This window comes from Lithobates pipiens, unplaced genomic scaffold (assembly GCF_037356315.1).
Source record: "Lithobates pipiens isolate NorthernLeopardFrog02 unplaced genomic scaffold, aLitPip1_a1.2 Scaffold_10, whole genome shotgun sequence".
NCBI lineage: Eukaryota > Metazoa > Chordata > Amphibia > Anura > Ranidae > Lithobates > Lithobates pipiens.
Window position 1 is genome coordinate 219310730 of NW_027507686.1, and position 26452 is coordinate 219337181.

The 26452-nt window shown below is 44.8% G+C and overlaps 1 protein-coding gene across 1 annotated transcript in view; it reads left to right on the top strand.

The window, feature by feature from the left end:
• Positions 1-26452, top strand: part of LOC143926319 (cryptochrome-2-like) — a 103724-nt gene that overhangs the window by 30835 nt on the left and 46437 nt on the right. Inside the window, 3 exon segments of the mRNA XM_077450235.1 lie at positions 3-154; positions 16785-16987; positions 21148-21237. Of these exon segments, the coding sequence (XP_077306361.1) occupies positions 3-154; positions 16785-16987; positions 21148-21237 (445 nt within the window).

The following is a 26452-nucleotide window of genomic DNA, read 5'->3' on the forward strand; positions in this document are numbered from 1 at the left end:
AGGTGTTTGATGAACTTCTGCTGGACGCGGATTTCAGCGTAAACGCAGGAAGTTGGATGTGGCTGTCGTGCAGCGCATTCTTCCAGCAGTTCTTCCACTGTTACTGCCCTGTGGGCTTCGGAAGACGGACGGATCCCAGCGGGGACTATGTCAGGTGTGTGGTGACACAAATATTTGTAAGGACTAAATTATTGTGCTTATGTTTTCAGGGGAGTGTATTGCTTCATTTTGGAGTAGGTTTTTCGGTGCCTATATTTGACACATGGTAAATGGGCAACAGAATTTTATTGCGCAACATTTTTTGACATCAGTACCACCATGATGGCGTCTATCCCAGTGAAAATAAAATGAGTTTATATAAACCAGAAGGTGAATAAAGAAAAATATATAAATTACCACATAAACCACCTTGTAGCGCTCGACTTATAAAAAAATATATGCAACAAAATTTTTTCATTGATTGCAATACTGTGTTTTCCCAAAATCGATATAAATTCGCATATGCAAAGTCACTTATAATCAAAAAGCGATAGGGATCCCATGAGGAAGTCTTGTGACGAAACATGTCGGGGGCGTGGCTATCTGGCAACTATCTTTTGACATACTAAGGATTACAGCTGAGGCGGAGGGAGGAGGTGACACAGGAGAGAGGACTGGAAGATTGTGGCGCTGGATTCAAACTCTATGCTTCGCTGTCAGGTACCAAACAGCAGTAAATAAGAGTTAGAGACAGTATTTGTGCCGCTAATCCTGCCAGTATCTAGTGTGACCACCAATGCCTTGGAGACAAGGGAGCTGTTGCTGAGGAGTGAAGTGATTTGTAAGTGCTTTCATTCAAGTTATGTTCATGTGAGTGCATCGAGATTAAAATATTTTTACAGTGTTACACTATGGAAAGTCTTTCTTTCTCTCTGAGGTATTTTTAGGGGGAATTCCAGTGATACCTTAAGGGAATTATACTGCAAGTGATTGCCGAACATCTACTGACATCATTAAAAAGATCTTAAACACTTATCTAGCTCAACACGAGAGTGATGAGCGCTGCAGCTGGTGAGTGCTCCAACGAGGGGGGTCACGAACACCAAGGGTGTGGTGAAGGCTTTCATTATATGGACACTGATTTTTCACACAAGGAAAAGTTTTTTTTCATTTTAGATTTTTTTCTTATGGACTATTTTATTTCACATCTGTATTGTATTTTATCGCTTTTTGATTATAAGTGATTTTGCATATGCGAATTTATATAGATTTTGGGAAAACACAGTATTGCAATCAATGATAAAAAATTTTTGTTGCATATATTTTTTTTATAAGTCGAGCGCTACAAGGTGGTTTATGTCGTAATTTATATATATTTCTTTATTCACCTTCTGGTTTATGTACTCATATATTTAAGTAGCGGCTGGGGTAGGGTTGTGTGTGGCGCTGTGATGATACACAAAGTTGGCGAATTTTGAAGTGTGTATCCAGTTTGTACAAAATGAGTTTATAACCATGATGGTATTAAAGTTCAGATTAAGGTATGCATTTAGCAGTTGGGGTCACATTGAAGCAGACCTGAGGCCGCGTACACACGCGGGGACTGTTCGCTCAACTTTGTCCGCTGAACAGTGTTTCGGCGGACAGTCCGCTCGTGTGTGGGCTTTCAGCGGACAGTTTCAGCGAACAGTCTGCTGAACAAAGTTTTTCGGAATTTCCGAAAAACTGTCCGCTGAAACTTTGTTTGAGCGGACAGTCCCCTCGTGTGTAGGCTTGTTCGTCAAACTAAGTTCCGCGCATGCTCAGAAAGAATTTACACGCCGAAAGTTGTATTGCAGTGTATAGGACGTTGTTTTCTAGTCCCGTCGTACGTGCCGTTCACGTCATCGCGCACGGTTTCAGCGGACTGTTCGTTCGTCGTGTGTGGGCAAGTCCGTCCATGCTAATTTTGAGCGGACTGTCCGCTGAAACTCTTTGACGGACAAAGTTGAGCGAACAGTCCCCGCGTGGGTACGCGGCCTAAATCTGTACTGCATGTCCACTTGTTTGTACACCCCCCCCCCTTCCATATCATATGATAAAGGGGAATTATGTTGTTGGAGGTTTAGTATGACATCATTTGAGCACATTGGCATTCTTGCTGTAATTGTTTTGAGTCTACGTTCCTTTTTTTCCTGCTTTGGACCTCCTAAGGTGGTCATATCAGACAGATAATTTACAGAGCATGATAGATCAGATCAATAAGTCTTTAGTTGTCACACACTATTGAGACTTCACACGAATAGGTGTGGTGTGCATGCCATGCTGGTACCTTTCCCATCTCTAATCCGAAAAGGGAACGGTACTTGAACAATGAGATTTCAGCATGCATTAGTGAGCTGTGCCCAAGCTTTATTCAGATCTCTTATATTACTTACCAGTGTCGGCCCATATATACAGTATCTCACAGAAGTAAGTACACCCCTCACATGTTTGTAAATATTTTATTCTATATTTTCATGTGACAACACTGAAGAAATGACACTTGTCTACAATGTAAAGTAGTGAGTGTACAGCTTGCATAACAGTGTAAATTTGCTGTCCCCTCAAAACAACTCAACACACAGCCATTAATGTCTAAACCACTGGCAACACAAGTGAGTACACCCCTAAGTGAAAATGTCCAAATTGGGCCCAATTAGCCATTTTCCCACCCCGGTGTCATGTGATTCATTAGCGTTACAAGGTCTCAGTTGTAAATGGGGAGCAGGTGTGTTAAACTTGGTGTTACCGCTCTCACTCGCTCATACTGGTCACTGGAAGTTCAACATGGCACCTCATGGCAAAGAACTCTCTGAGGATCTAAAAAAAAAGAATTGTTGCTCTACATAAAGATGGCCTAGGCTATAAGAAGATTGTCAAGACCCTGAAACTGAGCTGCAATATGGTGGGCAAGACCATACAGCGGTTTAATAGGACAGGTTCCACTCAGAGCAGGCCTCGCCATGGTCAACCAAAAAAGTTGAGTGCTCTTGCTCAGTGTCATATCCAGAGGTTGTTTTTGGAAATTAGACGTATGAGTGCTGCCAGCATTGCTGCAGAGGTTGAAGGGTTGGGGGGTCAGCCTGTCAGTGCTCAGACCATACGCCGCACACTGCATCAAATTGGTCTGCATTGCTTTCATCCCAGAAGGAAACCTCTTCTAAAGATGATGCACAAGAAAGCCCGCAAACAGTTTGCTGAAGACAAGCAGACTAAGGACATGGATTACTGGAACCATATCCTGTGGTCTGATGAGACCAAGATAAACTTATTTGGTTCAGATGGTGTCAAGGTGTGGCGGTAACCAAGTGAGGAGTACAAAGACAAGTGTGTGTTGCCTACAGTCAAGCATGGTGGTCGGAATGTCATGATCTGGGGCTGCATGAGTGCTTCCGGCAATGGGGAGCTACAGTTCATTGAGGGAACCATAAATAACAACATGTACTGTGACATACTGAAGCAGACCATGATCCCCTCCCTTCCGAGACTGGGCCACAGGGCAGTATTCCAACATGATTACGACCACTGCCTTGCTAAAGAAGTTGAGGGTAAAGGTGATGGACTGGCATAACATGTCTCCAGACCTAAACCTTATTGAGCATCTGTGGGGCCTCCTCAAATGGAAGCTGGAGGAGCACAAGGTCTCTAACATCCACCAGCTCTGTGATGTCATCATGGAGGAGGGGAAGAGGACTCCAGTGGCAACCTGTGGAGCTCTGGTGAACTCCATGCCCAAGAGAGGTTAAGGCAGTGCTGGAAAATAATGGTGGCCACACAAAATATTGATACTTTTGGCCCAATTTGGACATATTCACTTAGGGGTGTACTCACTTTCACACTGTTATACAAGCTGTACACTCACTACTTTACATTGTAGCAAAGTGTCATTTCTGCAGTGTTGTCACATGGAATGATAGAAGAAAATATTTACAAACATGTGAGGGGTGTACTTCCTTTTGTGAGATCCTGTAGCTCCTCTGTTTTTACAAGGAAGTTTACTTTAGTACTGTGTGTTCTGTGCAGGACCAATAGAATAGAATACAGATAGAAAAGGTCTTGGGGTTTAGATTAGGGATACATAAACCCCCTCTGCCATCATATATTTCAGCTTTACAATAAAAAATAAAAAAACTGTATGAAAAGGAAGTAGGTAAATATTCCTTTTACCCCTGCATGGGGTGATGTCGCGCTGCTTCTGTTGAAATCCTGGAGAATGTTAAAATCCCAAGCTCTCATGAAGGAATGCAGCAGCACAGTTGCACACTCCATGTATTCAAAAGCTATATGGGGTATGCCCAGGATATCTCCAGGACGCTGACGTCACACTGTGGTCAGACGCTGAGGATAAGGTAAGACTTAATAGCTTAAAGTACCTAATCTAATATTGCGGCCCGTGTTGGGTCCAGATTAAGGCCGCTGTTAGATGAACAATTTGCTGCCAATACATTTTCAGCCACAGAACTTCATGTTGTATTTTTCTATGGGAGTCACTCTGATGAAACCTAAACTAGTGTTTTGTTGCCATGTAGTTTTTTTTTTTAGCCTTTTTGCAGAAAATGTTGGAACCCATGTCTAGTGATAAGGCTAAGTTTTAGGTGACTGTGTCATGTTTGAAGCTTTGCCCTTCATCATCATAATAATAATGAACTTTACTTGCATTATACTTGAATTCACTTGTTGGGAGTCACTTAGGCCCCTTTCACACTGGGGCGTCGGCAGTAAAGCAACGCTATTTTTAGAGGCGCTTTACCGTCATTTTAGCAGTCACTAGCAGGCCGGTTTTAACCCCCGCTAGCAGCCGAAAAAGGGTTAAAACAATTGCCGGCGGTATAGCCGCGCTGCCCCATTGATTTCAATGGGTAGGAGCAGTTTAGGATCGGTGAATAACACAGCTCCTTCACCGCTCCAAAGATGCGGCTAGCAGGACTTTTTTCACCGTCCTGCCAGCGCACTGCCCTCCGGCTTTCACACTGGAGTGAAAGGGGCCGTTTTTTTCAGTCACTATTTTTAGCGCTGTAGCGCCTGAAAACCGCCTCGGTGTGAAAGGGGCCTTGAGATCTTACCTGTATGACTGCACTGGGGCATCACTCTCTCTATACACCATAATAGGACTTGAAGTGTTCAGATGTATTTCACATGTTAAATGTGATAGTGCTGTGCTTGCCTTCAAAGAAACTGTTATTTATTAATTAAAGTGATTCCTGGCAAGTAAATCCAAAAGCAGTCCAAACTAATCCTCATAATGGTAGGTTAAAAGTGAACTCCAGGTAACCAGCTAAATACAACGAGGGGAAAAAAGTATTTGATCTCCTGCTGATTTTGTAAGTTTGCCCACTGACAAAGAAATGATCAGTCTATAATTTTAATGGTAGGTTTATTTAAACGGTGAGAGACGGAACTACAAAAATATCCAAAAAAATGCATTTCAAAAAAGTTATAAATTGATTTGCATTTTAACCACTTCAGCTCCGGACCAATAAACACCTTAAGGACCAGAGGTCTTTTTGCAATTTCGCACTGCGCTGCTTTAACTGGTAATTGCGCGGTCATGCAATATTGCACCCAAACGAAATTTGCGTCCTTTTCTTCCCACAAATAGAGCTTTCTTTTGATGGTATTTGATTGCCTCTGCGATTTTTTTTTTTTGCGATATAAATGGAAAAAGAGCGAAAATTTTGAAAAAAAAAGATATTTTCTTCTTTTTGTTATAAGAAAAATCGAATAAACTAAATTTTAGTCATACATTGAGGGCAAAATTTATTCAGCCACATGTCTTTAGTAAAAAAAATGTCAATAAGCGTATATTTTTTGGTTTGCGCAAAAGTTATAGCGTCTACAAACTAGAGTACATTTTCTGGAATTTACACAGCTTTTAATTTGACTGCCGATCTCATTTCTTGAGGTGCTAAAATGGCAGGGCAGTACAAATCCCCCCCAAATGACCCCATTTTGGAAAGTAGACACCCCAAGGAAATTGCTGATGGGTATGTTGAGCCCATTGAATATTTATTTTTTTTGTCCTAAGGGATTGAATAATGACAAAAAAAAAAAATAATAATTTTTTTTACAAAAAGTTGTCACTAAATGATATATTGCTCACACATGCCATGGTTATATGTGGAATTGCACCCCAAAATATATTCCGCTACTTCTCCCGAGTATGGGGATACCACATGTGTGGGACTTTTTGGGAGTCTAGTCGCGCACGGCACCCCGAAAACCAATCACCACCTTCAGGATTTCTAAGGGTGCAAATTTTTGATTTAACTCCTCACTACCTATCACAGTTTCGAAGGCCATAAAATGCCAAAATAGCACAAACCCCCCCCCAAAATGACCCCATTTTGGAAAGTAGACACCCAAAGCTATTTACAGAGAGGCATGTTGAGTCCATGGAATATTTTATATTTTGCCACAAGTTGCGGGAATATTACAAACTTTTTTTTTTTTGCACCAAGTTGTCACTAAATGATATATTGCTCACACATGCTATGGGCATATGTGAAATTACACCCCAAAATACATTTTGCTGCTTCTCCCGAGTACGGGGATACCACATGTGTGGGACTTTTTGGGAGTCTAGTCGCGCACGGCACCCCGAAAACCAATCACCACCTTCAGGATTTCTAAGGGTGCAAATTTTTGATTTAACTCCTCACTACCTATCACAGTTTCGAAGGCCATAAAATGCCAAAATAGCCCAAACCCCCCCCCCAAATGACCCCATTTTGGAAAGTAGACACCCCAAGCTATTTACTGAGAGGCATGTTGAGTCCATGGAATATTTTATATTTTGCCAAAAGTTGCGGGAATATTACAAACTTTTTTTTTTTTTTGCACAAAGTTGTCACTAAATGATATATTGCTCACACATGCTATGGGCAGAAGTCAAATTACACCCCAAAATAAATTCTGCTGCTTCTCCCGAGTACGGGGATACCACATGTGGGGGACTTTTTGGGAGCCTAGCCACGTACGGGACCCCGAAAACCAAGCACTGCCTTCCGGATTTGAATATAAAATGCTATAAAAAACAAACTAACCAGAGTCACCCGTAACACTTATACGGTGATCAGTGGTGAAAGGGTTAACTAGGGGCAATCAGGGGGTTCAAATTTTTATTAGGTAGTATATGGGGGTCCCTGGCGCTATATAAAAACCTGACGGGGAACCTAAATAACTAACTGGCTAACCAGCGTCACCAGTGACACTTATACGGTGATCGCTGGTGAAAGGAGGTGAAAGGGTTAACTAGCAGCAATCAGGGGGTTAAAACCATTATTGGGTAGTATATCGGGGTACCTAGCGCTATAAAAACCTGGCGGTGAACCTAAAAAAATAACTAGCTACCTAGCGACACTAGCGACACTGATGCAGCGCTCAGAAAAATTATCGCTTAGTGACACTGGCAAAAGGGGGTGAAAGGGTTAACTAGCGGAAATCAGGGGGTTAAAACCATTATTGGGTAGTATATCGGGGTACCTAGCGCTATAAAAACCTGGCGGTGAACCTAAAAAAATAACTAGCTACCTAGCGACTGTAGCGACACTAATGCAGCGATCAGAAAAACGATCGCTTAGTGACACTGGCAAAAGGGGGTGAAAGGGTTAACTAGCGGCAATCAGGGGGTTAAAACCATTATTGGGTAGTATATCGGGGTACCTAGCGATATAAAAACCTGGCGGTGAACCTAAAAAAATAACTAGCTACCTAGCGACACATGCAGCGATCAGAAAAATGATCGCTTAGTGACACTGGCAAAAGGGGGTGAAAGGGTTAACTAGCGGCAATCAGGGGGTTAAAACCATTATTGGGTAGTATATCGGGGTACCTAGCGCTATAAAAACCTGGCGGTGAACCTAAAAAAATAACTAGCTACCTAGCGACACATGCAGCGATCAGAAAAATGATCGCTTAGTGACACTGGCAAAAGGGGGTGAAAGGGTTAACTCTAGGGGCAATCAGGGGGTTAAATCTTTATTGGGGGGTGATAGGGGGCTACCCTGGACCTAACACTAACTGTCCTGACAGTTTTTACTGTCACAACTGACACTGAATGCATTGATCAGTAAAGAAATGATCAATGCAATCAGTGACACTGTGACTGGGGGGGGAGGGGGGGCGGGGGGCGATCGGGGGGGGGGTTTGTGTGCCTGTGTGTACCTACATGTCAGTGTAGTGTTGGTGCACACTTACTTTTAGTCTTCTCCTCGTAGTCCGGTCAAAAAGACCGCCCCGAGGAGAATGACATCACTTCCTCCTTCCTGTGTAAACAATACACAGGGGAGGAAGCTTCTCATTGGCCAGGAGCGATCCAGAGGGGGTGGCCGAAAACCAACGGCCATCCCCTCATCACGGAGCGCTCCTGGACCGAATCGGACCGCCGTAAACAGCGGGAGGGGGTCCGATCGGACCCCCCACCCGCTGGAAGGCAATCACGTAGATGTACGTGATTGTGCCTGCCTGTGCCATTGTGCTGACGTACAATGGCAATACGGCGGTCCTGAAGTGGTTAATGAGTAAAATAAGTATTTGACCCCTTCGCAAAACATGACTTAGTACTTGGTGGCACAACTCTTGTTGGCAATCAGAGGTCAGACATTTCTTGTAGTTGGCCACCAGGTTTGCACACATCTCAGGAGGGATTTTGTCCCACTGCTATTTGTAGATCCCCTCCAAGTCATTAAGGTTTTGAGGCTGATGTTTGGTAACGCGAACCTTCAGCTCCCTCCATATATTTTCTATGGGATTAAGGTCTGGAGAATGGCTGAGCCACTCCAGGACCTTAATGTGCTTCTTCTTGAGCCATTATTTTGTTGCCTTGGCCGTGTGTTTTGGGTCATTGTCGTCATACTGGAATACCCGTCCATGACCCATTTTCAATGCCCTGGCTGAGGGAAGGAGGTTCTCCCCCAAGATTTGGCGGTACAGGGCCCCGTCCATTGTCCCTTTGATGCAGTGAAGTTGTCCTGTCCCCTTAGCAGAAAAACAACCCCAAAGCATAATGTTTCCACCTCCATGTTTGACGGTGGGGATGGTGTTCTTGGGGTCATAGGCAGCATTCCTCCTCCTCCAAACACGGCGAGTTGATTTGATGCCAAAGAACTCAATTTTGGTCTCATCTGACCTCAACACTTTCACCCAGTTCTCCTCTGAATTATTCAGATGTTCATTAGCAAAATTCCGACGGGCCTGTACACTGTCACCCTCTCACCAAGCTGCTTGGCGATGGTCTTGTAGTCCCTTCCAACCTTGTGTAGGTCTACAATCTTGTCCTAGACATCCTTGGACAGCTCTTTGGTCTTGGCCATGGTGGAGAGATTGGAATCTGATTGCTTCTGTGGACAGGTGACCTTTATACAGGTAACAAGCTGATATTAGGAGCACCCCCCTTTAACCACTTGCTTACTGGGCACTTAAACCCCCCTCAGTCCCAGACCAATTTTCAGCTTTCAGCGCTGATGCACTTTGAATGACAATTGCGCGGGCATACAACACTGTACCCAAATTAAATTTTTATCATTTTTTTCCCACAAATAGAGCTTTCTTTTGGTGGTATTTAGTTACAGCTGGGAGTTTTATTTTTTGCTAAACAAACAAAAAAAGATGCAAAAAAAAAAAAATCATGTTTTAATAGTTTTGTTTATAAAATTTTGCAAACGGATCATTTTTCTCCTTCATTGAAGTGCGCTGATTAGGCGGCACTGATAGGTTGCACTGGTGGGCACTGATGGGCTGCACTGGTGGGCACTGATGGGCTGCACTGGTGGGCACTGATGGGCTGCACTGGTGGGCACTGATGGGCTGCACTGGTGGGCACTGATGGGCTGCATTGGTGGGCACTGATAGGCACAGATAAGGCGGCAAAGATGGGCACAGATAAGATGGCACGGATGGGTGGCACGGATGGGCACTGGTAGGTACCACTGATAGATGGGACTGATGGGCACTGATAGGTGGCACTGATAGGTGGCTCTGATAGGTGGCACTGCTGGGCACTGGTAGATGACACTGATGGGCACGGATATGTGGCACTGGGGTGCAGCACCTTTGAGGCAGATTGTGGGTGGCACTGCTGGGTGGCACTGTGGGCACTGCTGGGTGGCACTGATGGGGGGCACTTTTAATAAGTGTGGCACTGCAGGGGGCAGGTGGGCACTGGCAGGGGGCAGGTGGGCGCTAGCAGGGCTGGCCGTGATCGGGACTGATGTTCCGATCACGGCCGCCGATGATCGGCTTTTTTTTTTTTCTCCTCGCTGTCAGCGCGAGGAGGAATAATAGCCGATTACCGGCTCCGTTATATCACATGATCAGCTGTCATTGACTGACAGCTGATCACGTGATAAGGGGTCTGGATCGACCCCTTGCACGGATCGGTGATCAGGCGAGTCTCATGGACTCGCCGATCACAGAGCGCGCCGCGTGCGCCCCTCAGGGGGCGCGCAGGCCGCTCGTACACGGGACTACGTCTATTGACGTTGTCCCGGAAAAGGAGATCCACGCTGTAGTCGTCATTTTGCTATAGCGCGGATCTCAAGTGGTTAAGAGAGTGATCCTAATCTCAGCTCATTACCTGTATAGAAGACACCAGGGAGCCATAAATCTTGCTGATAGGGGATCAAATACTTATTTCACTCATTAAAATGCAAATCAATGTATAACTTTTTTGAACTGTGTTTTTCTGGATATTTTCGTCCTGTCTCTCACTGTTAAAATAAACCTACCATTAAAATTATAGACTGATCATTTCTTTGTCAGTGGGCAAATGTACAAAATCAGCAGGGGATCGAATACTTTTTTTCCCTCACTGTACAATAGCATAATACATATAAGGAAGCTGTTTTACCAGCCAAAGGATTTGTGTTTGTCCATCCAGTCTTGGAATTTACCCAGCCTTACCATACAGCACTGTTCTATCTTTATCTTGCAGTACAAGACATAGAAAAGTATTCATACCCCATGAGCTATAGGCTCGTACCTTCAGGTAATTGGACACTGGCAAGCTTTTGAGGACATGTCTCCTGGTTGGCCCCTCCCTCATACAAATAGCTCTACCCCTTCTTAGCCTAAACAAATTCTTTATAGTTTTATCTTCAAATTCTTATAAAAAAAAACCCACCTTACTGTCTTTTAATTCCAATTTAGCGCTAAAATGCAACCACTCAGAGCGGGGTCTCCGGATGATGATCAGGTGTACAGTGGTGTGAAAAAGTGTTTGCCCCCTTCCTCATTTCCTGTTCCTTTGCATGTTTGTCACACTTAAGTGTTTCGGAACATCAAACCAATTTAAACAATAGTCAAGGACAACACAAGTAAACACAAAATGCAATTTGTAAATGAAGGTGTTTATTATTAAAGGTGAAAAAAAATCCAAACCATCATGGCCCTGTGTGAAAAAGTGATTGCCCCCTTGTTAAAACATACTATAACTGTGGTTGTCCACACCTGAGTTCAATTTCTCTAGCCACACCCAGGCCTGATTATTGCCACACCTGTTTACAATCAAGGCATCACTTAAATAGGAGCTGCTTGACACAGTAAGGTCCACCAGAAGATCCTTAAAAGCTACACATCATGCCGAGACCCAAAGAAATTCAGGAACAATTGAGAAAGAAAGTAATTGAGATCTATCAGTCTGGAAAGGGTTATAAAGCCATTTTCAAAGCTTTGGGAATCCAGCGAACCACAGTGAGAGCCATTATCCACAAATGGCGAAGACATGGAACAGTGGTGAACCTTCCCAGGAGTGTCCGGCCGCCCAAAATTACCCCAAGAGCGCAGCGACGACTCATCCAAGAGGTCACAAAAGACCCCACAACAACGTCCAAGGAACTGCAGGCCTCACTTGCCTCAGTTAAGGTCAGCGTTCATGCCTCCACCATCAGGAAAAGACTGGGCAAAAATGGCCTGCATGGCAGAGTTCCAAGGAGAAAACCACTGCTGAGCAAAAAGAACATCAAAGCTCGTCTCAATTTCTCCACAACACATCTTGATGATCCCCAAGACTTTTGGGACAACATTCTGTGGACCGATGAGACAAAAGTGGAACTCTTTGGAAGGTGTGTGTCCAAGTATATCTGGCGTAGAAGGAACACTGCATTTCAGAAAAAGAACATTATACCAACAGTAAAATATGGTGGTGGTAGTGTGATGGTCTGGGGCTGTTTTGCTGCTTCAGGACCTGGAAGACTTGCTGTGATAAAAGGAACTATGAATTCTGCTGTCTATCAAGAGATCCTGAAGGAGAATGTCCGACCATCTGTTCGTGTACTCAAGCTGAAACGAACTTGGGTTCTGCAGCAGGACAATGATCCTAAACACACCAGCAAGTCCACCACCGAATGGCTGAAGAAAAACAAAATGAAGACTTTGGAGTGGCCTAGCCAAAGTCTTGACCTGAATCCTATTGAGATGTTGTGGTATGACCTTAAAAAGGCCGTTCATGCTCGAAAACCCTCTAATGTAACTGAATTAGGACAATTCTGCAAAGATGAGTGGGCCAAAATTCCTCCAGGACGCTGTAAAAGCCTCATTGCACGTTATCGCAAACGCTTGGTTGCAGTTGTTGCTGCTAAGGGTGGCCCAACCAGTTATTAGGTTTAGGGGGCAATCACTTTTTCACACAGGGCCATGATGGTTTGGATTTTTTTTCACCTTTAATAATAAACACCTTCATTTACAAATTTCATTTTGTGTTTACTTGTGTTGTCCTTGACTATTGTTTAAATTGGTTTGATGTTCCGAAACACTTAAGTGTGACAAACATGCAAAGGAACAGGAAATGAGGAAGGGGGCAAACACTTTTTCACACCACTGTACATCACACCACAGGTAGCACATTTTGCTGGCAATTCCTTCCCATTTATAAAGGGCTCAGGTGCTTCCTCCCACCCTTTATGCTGCAAAGATTCTGCAGATAGAAAGTTTGAGATGCTCTTAAAGACTCTCTTTACTTTTGCAGGTCCAGAATGACAACCAGCGAATGCTGCAATTTCAGTATGTCAAACTGCAGCTAACTGGGGCAATGAATAACCTTGTTTTCCAGGATTGTGCATTAAAAGAGGAATTCCCTTCTGCTCTGCTCTTTTGTGTGGATGCCCCAAACCTGTCCTGAGACCAATTTCCAGAAAGGCTCTAATTTCCATTCACATGCACAGAATCTTGTGGCAAAAAGTCTGGACAGCTGAAGCTGTCTGTTAAAAGGAGAGGCACTTGACCAATTCATCAAAGATGTCACCAGAGGGAAGGTTTTACCCTCTCAGCGAAAGATCCCAAAATCCTCTCTACCTTCTCAAACCTCAGAGCACCTAACTGATTTATGCAGACTTCAACTTCCAACCCGAAGTTTAGCCCTTCCCTTTTGTCACAAGACTTGGGCCACAAGCCCAGAAAGTCTTCCCTGAAGCCCTCTTCCCAATGAAGGGGCACCCTCACTCAGAAGTGGAGGACGTCTGGTGCTTGGCCTTTCTCTGGGTCCCAGACCTGTGGTGATCAGGCCTTCTCTCCAGTGCAAGTTTGTTGGCGGAAAATGGGGATTCTTGTTGCATAGAATCAGCCCAGAAGAACCTGGTACACAGACATATTTAGACTTCTAGCAGACAATCCTTGACCTCTTCCCAACAGACAAGATCTGCTATCTTAAGGCCTTCTTATCCAACCTGCTGCATGGTAACTGTCTTTAACAGAACAGCTGTTAAAGCCCAGGTCTTAGTAAACAGAGGGGTGGCTGAGTTTGATATTCCTACCTTGCTAAAAGCAAGAAAAGCTGCTTCCAAGTTGATCTACTATCATATCCCGAAATCCTTCTTTGAATGGTGTGAACACAGATGCTTTAGCCCCAGAGATTACACTGTGCCTCAATTTCCGGCCTTCCTAAAATCAGGTCTTGAAGTGGAAGCAAAGGCTACATATAACAATATTTAAAACCATTGCTCCCCAACCATCTTCAGCTTCCAATAGTGCTGTAAAAAAAAAAAAACCTGTGTAAATACCTTTCTAATCCACCCTGTTCTGATCACGTGATGCAGAAGATTTTGCTTTCCTGTGTCATGGAGTGACTGCTGCAGGGGAGACAATGGAAGCTGATGGGTGATGTCATAGTTCCTGGAATTCTCTGTGACTTGCAGAGACTCCCCTTAGATATTCCCTTAGATGACGTTACCTGCAGAATAGCCTTTTTGGTTGCTGTCAGACATGTCTTTGAGTTGGTGGCTCTCCTGTAAGGAGCCGTTCCTCATCCGTTTACAAATACAAGGTTGCCTAACACCCAAGACCATCCTTTCTTCTCAAAGTGACATCAGTCTTGCACCTAACAAGGTCATAGTCCTACTATCTCTGCTCCACAACATTCAAAGGAAACCTCTCTTCGTTGTCTGGGCATTGTTAAAGCCAATAGTCACCTCAAAGCTACAGCTTTAAGCAAGCAGACTAATTCCCTGTTTGTCCTGTCCTCAGGACCTCGCAAGGGTCACCCCTGCTTCCAAGTCCACCATTGCAAGATGGATGAGAAATTTGATTGCTCAAACTTACACTCAAGGACACATTGTGTTGTGTACTTGGTCCTCTGTTCATACTTTTTTCCAAGTTCTACCAGTCAGATATCCATTCTTCTGCAGATGCATCCTTTGGCTGCAAGGATCTTCCAGCGGCACTCTGAAGATGAGTATTGTTTATCCTTGTTATTGGGCCTGCTGGCACAGTTCTGTTTGCCCAGTTGTTGCCCATCCTTCTTGTTCATTGCTTGGGGAGATCCCAGAGTGTATGAATACTTTGTCTGTGTCCTGTACTTTGATTTAAGATGAGAGACATTTTGACTTGCCTGTAAATGCCATATCTTGGAGAACGTTACGGGACATCCTCTCCTCCATTCCTTGGTTACGCGACATTGCTTGCTATAAAATTGAGGAGCCACGGAGTGGGGTAGGGTTGTAGGGGAGGTGTCCAGGGGGCCTGTCCTTGGAAGGTTGCCAGTGTCCAATCACCTGAAGGTACAAGACTGTATCCCAAGTTCTGATGTCAATATTTTGTCGGTGTACTCTACTGTACGCCAAGATATGGAATTTATAGGCAAGTTAAAATTCCTCTTTTTCTATATTGCAGTTAGAGGTTGTAACCCTAAGAAAAAAAAATATCCTGTTTCTGTTATAGCAGGTTAAACAGCACAGTGCTTGTTCTGTCTTATCTGTTACTTTCTATGCTGTAAAAAACTTGGTTGATCCAACCTGTTCCTATGTCCCCCTATGTAAACTGACCACGGTAATCATGGCTGCTGCTCCATAACACCGTGGTCAGTTTATGTGCCTCCACCTTCCTGCTGTTCTCCTCTCTTCCCCTCCCTCCTGGCCTGTTAGCTCCTGTATGTGAACGGTCTCCAAACTTGCCCTGCACCTCCCCTCCTGGTGCTATTCGTAGCTAGCAGTAAAGTAATAGAAGGGTTACTGCAAGTCCCTCTGTTTTACCAAGCCATATTACACAGTGTAGATGTTTGTATAAAATTATGCTTCTAAATACCTTTTTTGCAGATCATTTCTGTTCGGTCACATGACCTCCGGCTGATCTCCTCCCCCAACGTAAGTGCTACAGCGGGAGGGGCAGAGCAGACATCACAGCGGTCACGTGACCTCCCAGCTGACGTCAGAGGGGGTACTCAGCCCCTCCTGCTGTCGCCCTTAGATTGGGGAAGGAAAGCAGCCAGGGGTCATGTGACCGAACAAAAACGATCTGCAATAAGGTATTTTAGAGGCATAATTCTTATACAAACATTTACGCTGTGTAGTATGGCTTAGTAAAACAGATTAATCTGGCAGTGCTCTTTCTTTGACTTTACCACAACTTTAAATAAAACTTTGAGGTTTTGTCTCCCCTCCAAACCATGACTTGACCGTGAAAGGAGAAGCTGCATACTGATGAGCCCATCTCTTTCGCTCTGCCTCCTATTAGCATGTCACCTCTTAGCATTGAACACTGCAGCACAACTAACTGGCTCCCTGAGCTGCATCTCCCTCTCCCAGTCCGAGCTCTGCTGTACAGGGGACTGCAGGAGACGAATATCAAGTTAAAGGCCAAGTTCGCCTTTTGTAAAAAATAAATGCATATCTTATTGCAGGTAAAAAAACAAAACAAAAAAAACGTGCATTTATTATTTTTTTTCTCTGCAACCTGTAAAGCATTGCACCTGTGATCAGCAGATTGTGGGAGCAATGCCAGGATCCTGCAGACTGTGTCAGCTGTCTGCCCATACCTCTCAGTGTTTGTTAATTTTGGGCTTGAATGATGACTATGATGGGGACATTAGATTGTAATATGCTCTGATGCGGGGGACCTTTGTTAATGCATCTGTGTGATCTGTTAGTGGACAACCTTGACACTCCAACTCTGCTCCTGGGGGGTCATGCCTTTTGGCTATCGGGACCTGTAGTCCCACATGGTTGGCTGTGTTAAGTCTATGAATATCTTGGCCTTAATATGTGTATGTGTATGTCAATGTTGTATGTGTTTGTAAGCATGTCAGGACCTTACGGGGTAAAGGACCACGCCAAAAAAAAAAAAGCCGCAGATTGACTCTGGTGGCAAGAAAGCGCCCTGAGGCGATTCAGTTCGCATAGGTAGCGCTATACAAGTCACTCACTCAATATATTGACATTTTATAAATACAGAAGGTAATGGGTAATGTTTTTTTGTGTGATTGAGAGATATATGTATGTGTGTGTGTGTGTGTGTGTGTGTATATCTGTATGTTTGTTTGGGTACATTTCTTAAATGGTTTACCTCTTTTTGTCTTGTAGACGGTACCTGCCGGTGGTCAAAGGCTATCCTTCCCGTTACATATATGAGCCATGGAACGCCCCGGAATCTGTGCAGAAGGAAGCCAAGTGCATTGTGGGTGTCGATTACCCCAAACCCGTTGTCAACCATGCTGAAGCCAGCAGATTGAACATAGAACGCATGAAACAGACCTATCAGCAGCTGTCTCGCTATCGAGGGCTCTGTGAGTATCCAGCGCCTGTTATCCTTTCTCGAAAGTGTCCTAAAATCCTTCCAACTCAAAATGAAGTTTGGTCTTTCAGCATGGGTTTTGGCAGTCTGTCAAACTGTGTATGGTCATCTTAATAATAATAATAATAATAAATTTTATTTATAATGCACTTTCCATCAAAAGACCTCAAAGTGCTACATAATTACAATAAAAACAAACAAACCGCTTAATTTACAAAACATTTGCTAAAAAGAAAAGTCTTCAACCCCTTTTTAAAATTTTCAGTAGACTGAGAAACCCTCAGACTATCAGGCAAAGCATTCCACAGACGTGGGGCAGCAGCACAAAAAGCCCTATCTCCCATGGTTTTCAACCTAGTTTTTGGAACCTCTAAACAATTCAAATTAGTTGAGCGAAGGGAACGCGGTAGATTTTGCAATCTAAGAAGTTCCTTAAGATAAGGTGGAGCTTGTCCATGTATGCATTGATGCACAAGAAGAGAGACCTTATACTCAATCCTTGTAGAGACCGGCAGCCAATGAAGAGATTTTAAAATTGGAGTGATATGCTCATGCTTCCGCACTCTCATTAGGATCCTCGCTGCAGAGTTTTGAACGTATTGCAACCTCTGCATGCTCTTTCTCGGAATCCCAATGAGAAGTGCGTTGCAATAATCCAGCCTGGAGGAGACAAAGGCATGAATCAATCTTTCAGCATCGGAAAAAGAAAGGATAGGACGAAGTTTAGAGATATTACGAAGGTGGTAGAAAGAAGTCTTGCATACTTGATTTATATGAGCTTCAAAAGTGAGTTGGGAATCCATTTTTACACCAAGATTAGTGACAACAGACGAAACTGGAATTTTAGAGCCTGAAAAGGCAATACTTGTTATCAGCGATGATTTAATCTGGTGAGATGTTCCAATCATAATAAACTCAGTTTTGGAGCTATTTAGTTGCAAGAAATTTTGTTCCATCCACTCCTTTATCTCCTCCAGACAGGCGGTAAGGACTGATAGGGGTGACTGCACTGAAGGAGTTTCAGCTGCAGCTTTTACATAAAGCTGTGTATCATCAGCATAACAATGGAAAGAAATATTATAACGATTTATAATATGGCCCAAGGGAGTAAGATATAGAATAAATAAAATCGGGCCAAGCACTGACCCTTGGGGAACTCCGCAGGTAACCATATGCGGTTTAGATTTAAAATGACCCAATGTAGTTTGTTCAATCCTATCTGTAAGATATGACTCGAACCAACTGAAGGCTACATTTTTTAGTCCAACATTATCACGAAGACTATCTAAAAGAATGCCATCTTATGGACTTCTCAGCTGCATAAACGACATTGTATGGAGTAAGTCCGAATGAAGCCCTAATCAGGGAAATCATTGTTCTGTACTCCAGCTGAGGCAGCCAAAAAAGTGGGGAATGATACCAGGCCTTCCTCCTTCATTTCTTCGCATAAACTCTCAGTACTTTGCATGCTTACTAATGTAGTATGCAGTAGGGCTGCAACTAACGATTATTTTCATGATCGATTTGTTAGCCGATTATTATTTAATTGTTATAATAACCTTAAAGTGTGTGTATAATTTAGTTAATATGTAAAGTTTAAAAAAAAAAGCAATTTATTCAGAAATTCAGTGGTAAATATAAATAAGCAAATATATGGTTAGAGAACAAAAGCTCTAATCCACTCTGAAAATAACAGACAGAAAAGATATAATGTATATACTATTAGAGGTTGAATCTGGTAAATATGAAACTCAGATCACATTTTTTTTATTTAAAGAAAAAAAATTTAAAGACTGTTTTGCCAATTTCAGACAGAACTGTAATATATTATATGCTAGCCATACAAAAATATTGGGGGTTATTTACGAAAAGGCAAATCCACTTTGCACTAAAAGTGCATTTGGAAGTGCAGTCGCTGTAGATCCAAGGGGGACATGCAAGGAAAATAAAAACAGCATTTTAGCTTGCACATGATTGGATGATAAAATCAGCAGAGCTTCCCCTCATTTCAGATCTACCCCTCAGATCTACAGCAACTGCACTACCAAGTGGGAAGTGGGTTTACCTTTCATAAATAACCCCCAATGTCTTCCTTCAAAAAAAAAAATAGAATTTTAAGAACGTTCGTTTTTGATTTTCTAATAGTTAGTGGGGCCAAATCGACGTTCGTTTTAGACCACAGTGATGGGAAATGTTTGAAGGAGCAGAATAGAAAACTTCTTGATCAGAGGAATTTTCAGACAGTGTATGCGTTTTCGTTCAGAAATTACATTCTTTTTAAAACCAAATGTTAAAAACAAGTAAAATTTTCAAACAGTCTTTCATTCAGCAAATGTACAAAGATTTTTCGTCGGAATATTCTCGTCGGAAAATAGATATGTATATGGCCAGCATAAGGCTCGGTTCACACATTATGCCGTTTGCTTTTGATGCATTTCTGCAGTGCTTTTTGCTGTGCATTTTGTATTTTTGCACACCCAATTTTGTTGCGATTTGCATTTTGCTTTTTATGCTTTTTTATTTGGCCACTTTGTTGTTGGGCAGATTAGGAAAATCGCTGAAAAAACACACTATATGCTTTTCTGAAGCTATTCCATTGAAGTCTATTGAACCAAAAAAAGAACCGTTTTATGTTGAAAAGAAGTCTTGAGCTTTTTCAAAGTGGCTGAAAAAAGCATAGCTGTGAATGTATCCCATAGGAAATTGTTACATGAACTGTAGTGCGTTTCTGCAAAAAGCACCAAAAAAACACATAGGTGTGAACCAGACCTAAGACGTTTATTAGCAGCAGCATGCTTTGTATCGCCTGTCATAATGGGGTTCAACTAAAAGTAGCCCTTTATAGTACAAAAAGAGCAGATAATCGCTTCTATAAGGGGTTAATTTATACTGTAAAGTAATATATATTACTTGTACATATAGAAAATAATAAATACACCCAGAAGTGGGATATATGGGCATTTTAACTAGGAGTCAGATATGAAGCTATATGAAGGGTGGAAGGGAAATCTAAATCTTTTATATTACAGTATATTATAGTAGTACTAAAAGCTGAGACTTTTTTTTTTTTTTTGGATATGATCATTTTAAATATAATGCACAATACTGGGAGACGTTTACTTTAAAGCAGCCAAACCCAAAAATGCAACTTGCGCTTTAAGGGAAGGTGAACCCCTGACATGCCACGTTTGGCATGTCATTTTTTTGGGAGGGGTGGGACCCTCTTTTTAGAGGGTTCCAGCTCCCACTTTCTCCTGGCGCACCTGCGGTGCCAGAAGGAAGATCACCTCTCCCCTCTCCCTCCCTGCAATCTTCTGGGGCACGTCACAGGTCCCAGATGATTGCCTGGCTAGTCGCAGCACAGCCAGGCACCCTCTGTGACAATGCCGGCGCCGCAGAGAGGAGGGGGAGACCAGCAGGGCTTCGTTCCCACGCATCGCTGGACCCTGGGACAGGTAAGTGTCCGATTATTAAAAATCAGCAGCTGCAGTATTTGTAGCTGCTGACTTTTTAATTTTTTTTTTTTAATTGGAACGCCGCTTTAAATGTAATTGTAATGCCTTCTATTACCTCCAGTCTATCAGCCTCCACCTTCTCTGGGTTCAGATGCTGATCTTTCCTGCACAGGGTCTTTATAGTGATTTTATTTTTTAAACAACAAATATCTTCTACTTACCTGTGTTGTGTAATGGTTTTGCACAGAGCAGCCCTGATTCTTCTCTTTTGGGGTCCCCCACTGACGCTTCTGGCTCCTCCTGCATTCAGAGTGCCCCCTATAGCAAGCTGCAAAGTGTAATATAGAGTGCCCCTATAGCAAGTTAAAACAACTTCTTCTGCCTTTAGAACCACTCACTTCCTGCCCAGGACTACATGTCCCATGAGGCATTGCTCCTCACACATTCGCAAGTTCTCAGGCACTTACTGACATGTATGGACGGTGTAATGAGCTGTATGTGTGCTGCACTGTATTTCCTGATATGTAAACACATAATGCATTCTGTACGCAGACAAACTAATCGGCTGGCCGATTAATCGATTAAGAAAATTGTTGTCAACTATTTTCATAATCGATTAGTTGCCGATTAATCGATTAGTTGTTTCAGCCCTAGTATGCATTATCAATTTTTAAGAGAAATTGTTTTGCTTATTTAGGTATTTTGGCCTCTGTGCCATCCTCTGTGGAAGATCTCAGTGGTCCTATGGCAGATCCAGCTTCCTCTCAGCAGGGATCCTCTGATCCAGGTGAGACATCCCAAAACTTTTAGCACCCCAGTGAGATTATCAACATGGCTCAGAAACTGAAAGCACTTTGACAGTCTCATAATTTTAAGGGCGAATCAAAATGTAAAGCGCTTATCAAACCGATTATAACAAAACCAATTCAGTGGTATACTGAACAGGCCAAAAGAGAGCAAATAAGAGATGTTCATTGTTAATGTTTTTATATACTTTTAATGAGAGGTTTCTTTTTAAAGCTGAAATCCTGGGGAAAACAATGTTTTGGTATAGGCATGCTCTGCGTTTATCCCCATTCCTACAACCCACCTTCAATTCTGGTAATGGTACTCGCCCATCTGATGGGTGACCTGTAGAAAAACTGGATGATGACGTTCTACCCTTCTTCGGCAGCCAATTAATGCACAGAAAGAGAAAAGCACAATAAAAAGTGATCTTTGTGCTCACAAGCGTTAAAGTAATATTAAAGGCACTTTTTTGCAGCCCTGATTCTCCTCTTCTAGGGTCCCCCACCAGCGCTCCTTGCTGGAGGAAGATCTATCTCGGGCTGCAGACAGAAGGCTTTTTACCTTCATGCATAGAACGCATGAAGGTAAAAAAAACCTTGAGCCTTTAGAACCACTTTAAAGCTTCGATTGGCTTAGAGCAGAGGTCTCCAAACTTTCTAAACAAAGGGCCAGTTTAATATCCTCCAGACTTTAGGAGGGCTGAATTGTGGTCATCAGGATTAAAAAAAAACTATCCTGGCATCAGTGGGAGTAAACAATGCATCTTTGGTAGTAGGGGGTGAAATAGCATCCTATTGCTGCTGTCAGTGGGCTGAATAGTGCCCCATCATTGGTGTCAGTTTGAGGTATAGAGCAATATCATTGATTTCAATGGTAGGAATAGTGCCCCATTATTGGTATCAGAGGGAGGAATAGTGTCATGTATCAGTGGAAGGAAAAGTTCCCCAAGGGCCGGATAAAGGCGAGCAAAGGGCTGCAGTTTGGAGACCCCTGGCTTAGAGTTCTGCCCCTCCCTCCCTGCCAGTCTGAGCGCTGCTGTGCAGGACAGGTTCAGACACATGCACTGATCAGCCACCATAACTCGTTGAGGCATAGACACAATTACACATACCAAACTAGTATTTCTTTTAGATAATTTATAGCCAATTGTTTTTACATTTTAAATACTATAGGGAATGGTTAAGACCAGGGGCGGACTGACAACTCATGGGTCCCCCGGGCAATAGAAGCTCATGGGGCCCCTTGGGTGCCACACTCAAGCCACACACACACCTGCACAGGGAGACTTGGGGTGGAGAAAGCACACGGGGACACGGCGGGGGGGGGGGAGCACACAGGGGGAAACTGGAGGGAGAATGCGCGCACACACACACACAGGGGGACACTCACACGGGGACACACACGCACACAGGGGGACACGCACACGGGGACACACACGCACACGGGGGACCCTCACATGGGGACACACACGCACACAGGGGGACACTCACACGGGGACACACGCACACAGGGGGACACACACGCACACAGGGGGACACTCACACGGGGACACACACGCACACAGGGGGACACTCACACGGGGACACTCACACGGGGACACACACGCACACAGGGGGACACTCACACGGGGACACACACGCACACAGGGGGACACGCACACTGGGGGACACACACGCACACAGGGGGACACTCACACGGGGACACACGCACACAGGGGGACACTCACATGGGGACACACACGCACACAGGGGGACACTCACACGGGGACACACACGCACACAGGGGGACACTCACACGGGGACACACACGCACACAGGGGGACACTCACACGGGGACACACACGCACACAGGGGGACACGCACGCTGGGGGACACTCAGACGGGGACACGCACACGGGGACACACATGCACACAGGGGGTTACTCACATGGGGACACACACAGGGGGACACACACAGAGACACACACAGGGGGAGAAACACATACACACAGGGACACACACACACACAGGGACACACAGGGGGAGAAACGCATACACACAGTAGGTTGTGTGTGACTGATTAGCAGACTGTACGTCAGTCCCTATACTGCTGAAGGACTGCTGCAGTATAGGGCAGCGGTCAGCAGTGGTGCACCTCAACCCTATCTATTGTGGACCGATACCGGTCCTTACAGAACAGCAGACTGTACCTCACTCAACCCTATGTACTGTAGCACCCTTCACCAAGTTACCAATCCTTATAAGGACCTTTGTGGACCAAGTAGGTTGTGTGTGACTGATTAGCAGACTGTATGTCAGTCCCTATACTGCTGAAGGACTGCTGCAGTATAGGGCAGCGGTCAGCAGTGGTGCACCTCAACCCTATCTATTGTGGACCGATACCGGTCCTTACAGAACAGCAGACTGTACCTCACTCAACCCTATGTACTGTAGCACCCTTCACCAAGTTACCAGTCCTTATAAGGACCTTTGTGGACCAAGTAGGTTGTGTGTGACTGATTAGCAGACTGTACGTCAGTCCCTATACTGCTAAAGGACTGCTGCAGTATAGGGCAGCGGTCAGCAGTGGTGCACCTCAACCCTATCTATTGTGGACCGATACCAGTCCTTACAGAACGGCAGACTGTACCGCACTCAACCCTATGTACTGTAGCACCCTACACAGACCAAGTTACCAGTCCTGATAAAGAGCTTTGTGGAACAAGTGAGTTGTGAATGATTAGCAGACTGCAGCAGAAGGGCAGCAGTCAAGTATAATATTCTTTCTATATTTGGAAGAGAGAATATTATACGTGTACAAGCCTATTACCATACCACTGATACCAGTCCTGAAAAGAACCTTTGTGGAACTAATAGTAACAGCAACTGTTTAAACTGACCCTCACTGCCTGACACACTGCTTCCTTCCTGTCCCTATACAAACTGGCAAAACAGAGGAGACTGGAACAATTACTGGTTACTCGAATAGCACTTTTGTGGACCTGATAGTAACAGCTAATGATGATGATGATGACTAATCTGGCTGTCCCTAAAATAGCAGCACACAGCGCTCTGTCCCTTTATCTAAACTGACAAAAGACACTCAGGCTGCTGCAACAATCAGTAGCACAGCAAACCTATATACACCTAACACCTATACCAGTCCTGAAAAGAACTTTTGTGTACCAAATAGCTAGCGTTTTATCTGTCCCTACTCCAAACAGCAACCTTTCCCTATAGTGACAGAAGAAAGAATGTAAAATGGCCGCCGGATCGGGTGTATTTATAAGTTAGGGGGAATGTCCAAGTGTCCATGTGCCGTCATGTCTCAATTGGCTGTCCTGTACCCCATGATGGATGTGTCATCAGGTCAAAGTTCCTTTACACAGTAAAAACACGGAAGTCCGCCGGGCGAACAACGCCAATAGTCCGCCGAAATGGCGGACCGCGAACAGCCGAAATTCGCCGCGAAACGACCGCCGGGCGAACTGTTCGGCCATCCCTATCGACAACTACAAGCATTCTTTTTTTATATGTGAAATTCTGAAAATACAGGAATCTTGAGATAATGGAGGTGAGGGAAGGTCAGGGTAGGCAAAGAAGAGGGTGCAGGAGATGATCACCAGCACCAGCACCGTGACATAACACCTGTATGAGGTGAATCTGGGATCGACAACTACAAGCATTCTTTTTTTATATGTGAAATTCTGAAAATTCAGGAATCTTGAGATAATGGAGGCGAGGGAAGGTCAGGGTAGGCAAAGAAGAGGGTGCAGGAGATGATCACCAGCACCAGCACCGTGATATAGAGCACTGACACCTGCACCGTGATAGTGATCTGACACCAGCACCGTGACATAACACATGTATGAGGTGAATCTGAGATCGACAACTACAAGCATTCTTTTTTTATATGTGAAATTCTGATAATTCAGGAATCTTGAGATAATGGAAGTGAGGGAAGGTCAGGGTAGGCAAAGAAGAGGGTGCAGGAGATGATCACCAGCAGCAGCACCGTGATATAGAGCACTGACACCTGCACCGTGATAGAGTGATCTGACACCAGCACCGTGATAGAGAGCACTGACATCAGCAGCGTGACATAAAGCACTGACACTAGCACCGTGATATACAGCACTGACACCAGCACCGTGATATACAGCACTGACACCTGCACCGTAAGCAGTCCCAGGCAGGGCCTGACTGGCCTTTCGGGATACCGGGAGATTTCCCGGTAGGCCGCCTGCCCTGGGGCCGTTTTGCGGCTGCACTGCTACACTCTCCTTCTCATGTGTATCACAGAGCTAGCTGGCTGGTTGGCTCTGTGTTTGTTGGCCGTGCTATAACACGGCCCCACCCCCCTAGACCTGCTTGTGTGATAGGCGGAATATTGATTCTATCTGCTATCACACTAGGGGGGCGGGGCCGTGTTATAGCACGGCGGCCAAACACAGAGCCAGCCAGCCAGCTCTGTGATACACAGTAAAAAATGCCGCCCTGTGCCCGGTCAGGAGGAGAAGCAGGACATATAGAGGTGATGAGCTTTCTATATTCCTCCATGTAGCCGCTGCTTCTCCTCCTATCCAATCCAACTTCTTTTACTGCCCCCTCCAGTTGTCCTTGTGCTCCCTGCCCCCCCTGCTCTCCTCCCTCACCACACTCTCCAGCCCTCCACAGTGCTCTCCAGCCCCCCCCCCCCCCCACAGTGCTCTCCAGCCACCCCCCCACAGTGCTCTCCAGCCACCCCCCCACAGTACTGTCCACCCCCCCACAGTGCTCTCCAGGCCCCCCCCCACAGTGCTGTCCACCCCCCCCCCCCACAGTGTGCTCCCCCCACAGTGCTGTCCAACCCCCCACAGTGCTGTCCAACCCCCCACAGTGCTGTCCAACCCCCCACAGTGCTGTCCAACCCCCCACAGTGCTGTCCAACCCCCCACAGTGCTGTCCAACCCCCCACAGTGCTGTCCAACCCCCCACAGTGCTGTCCATCCCCCACAGTGCTGTCCATCCCCCACAGTGCTGTCCATCCCCCACAGTGCTGTCCATCCCCCACAGTGCTGTCCACCCCCCACCTTGCTCTCCAGCCCCCACAGTTCTGTCCACCCCCACAGTGCTCTCCACCCCTCCCCACAGTGCTCTCCACCCCCCCCACAGTGCTCTCCACCCCCCCCACAGTGCTTTCCAGCCCCCCACTGTGCTCTCCAGCCCCCCACTGTGCTCTCCAGCCCCCCACTG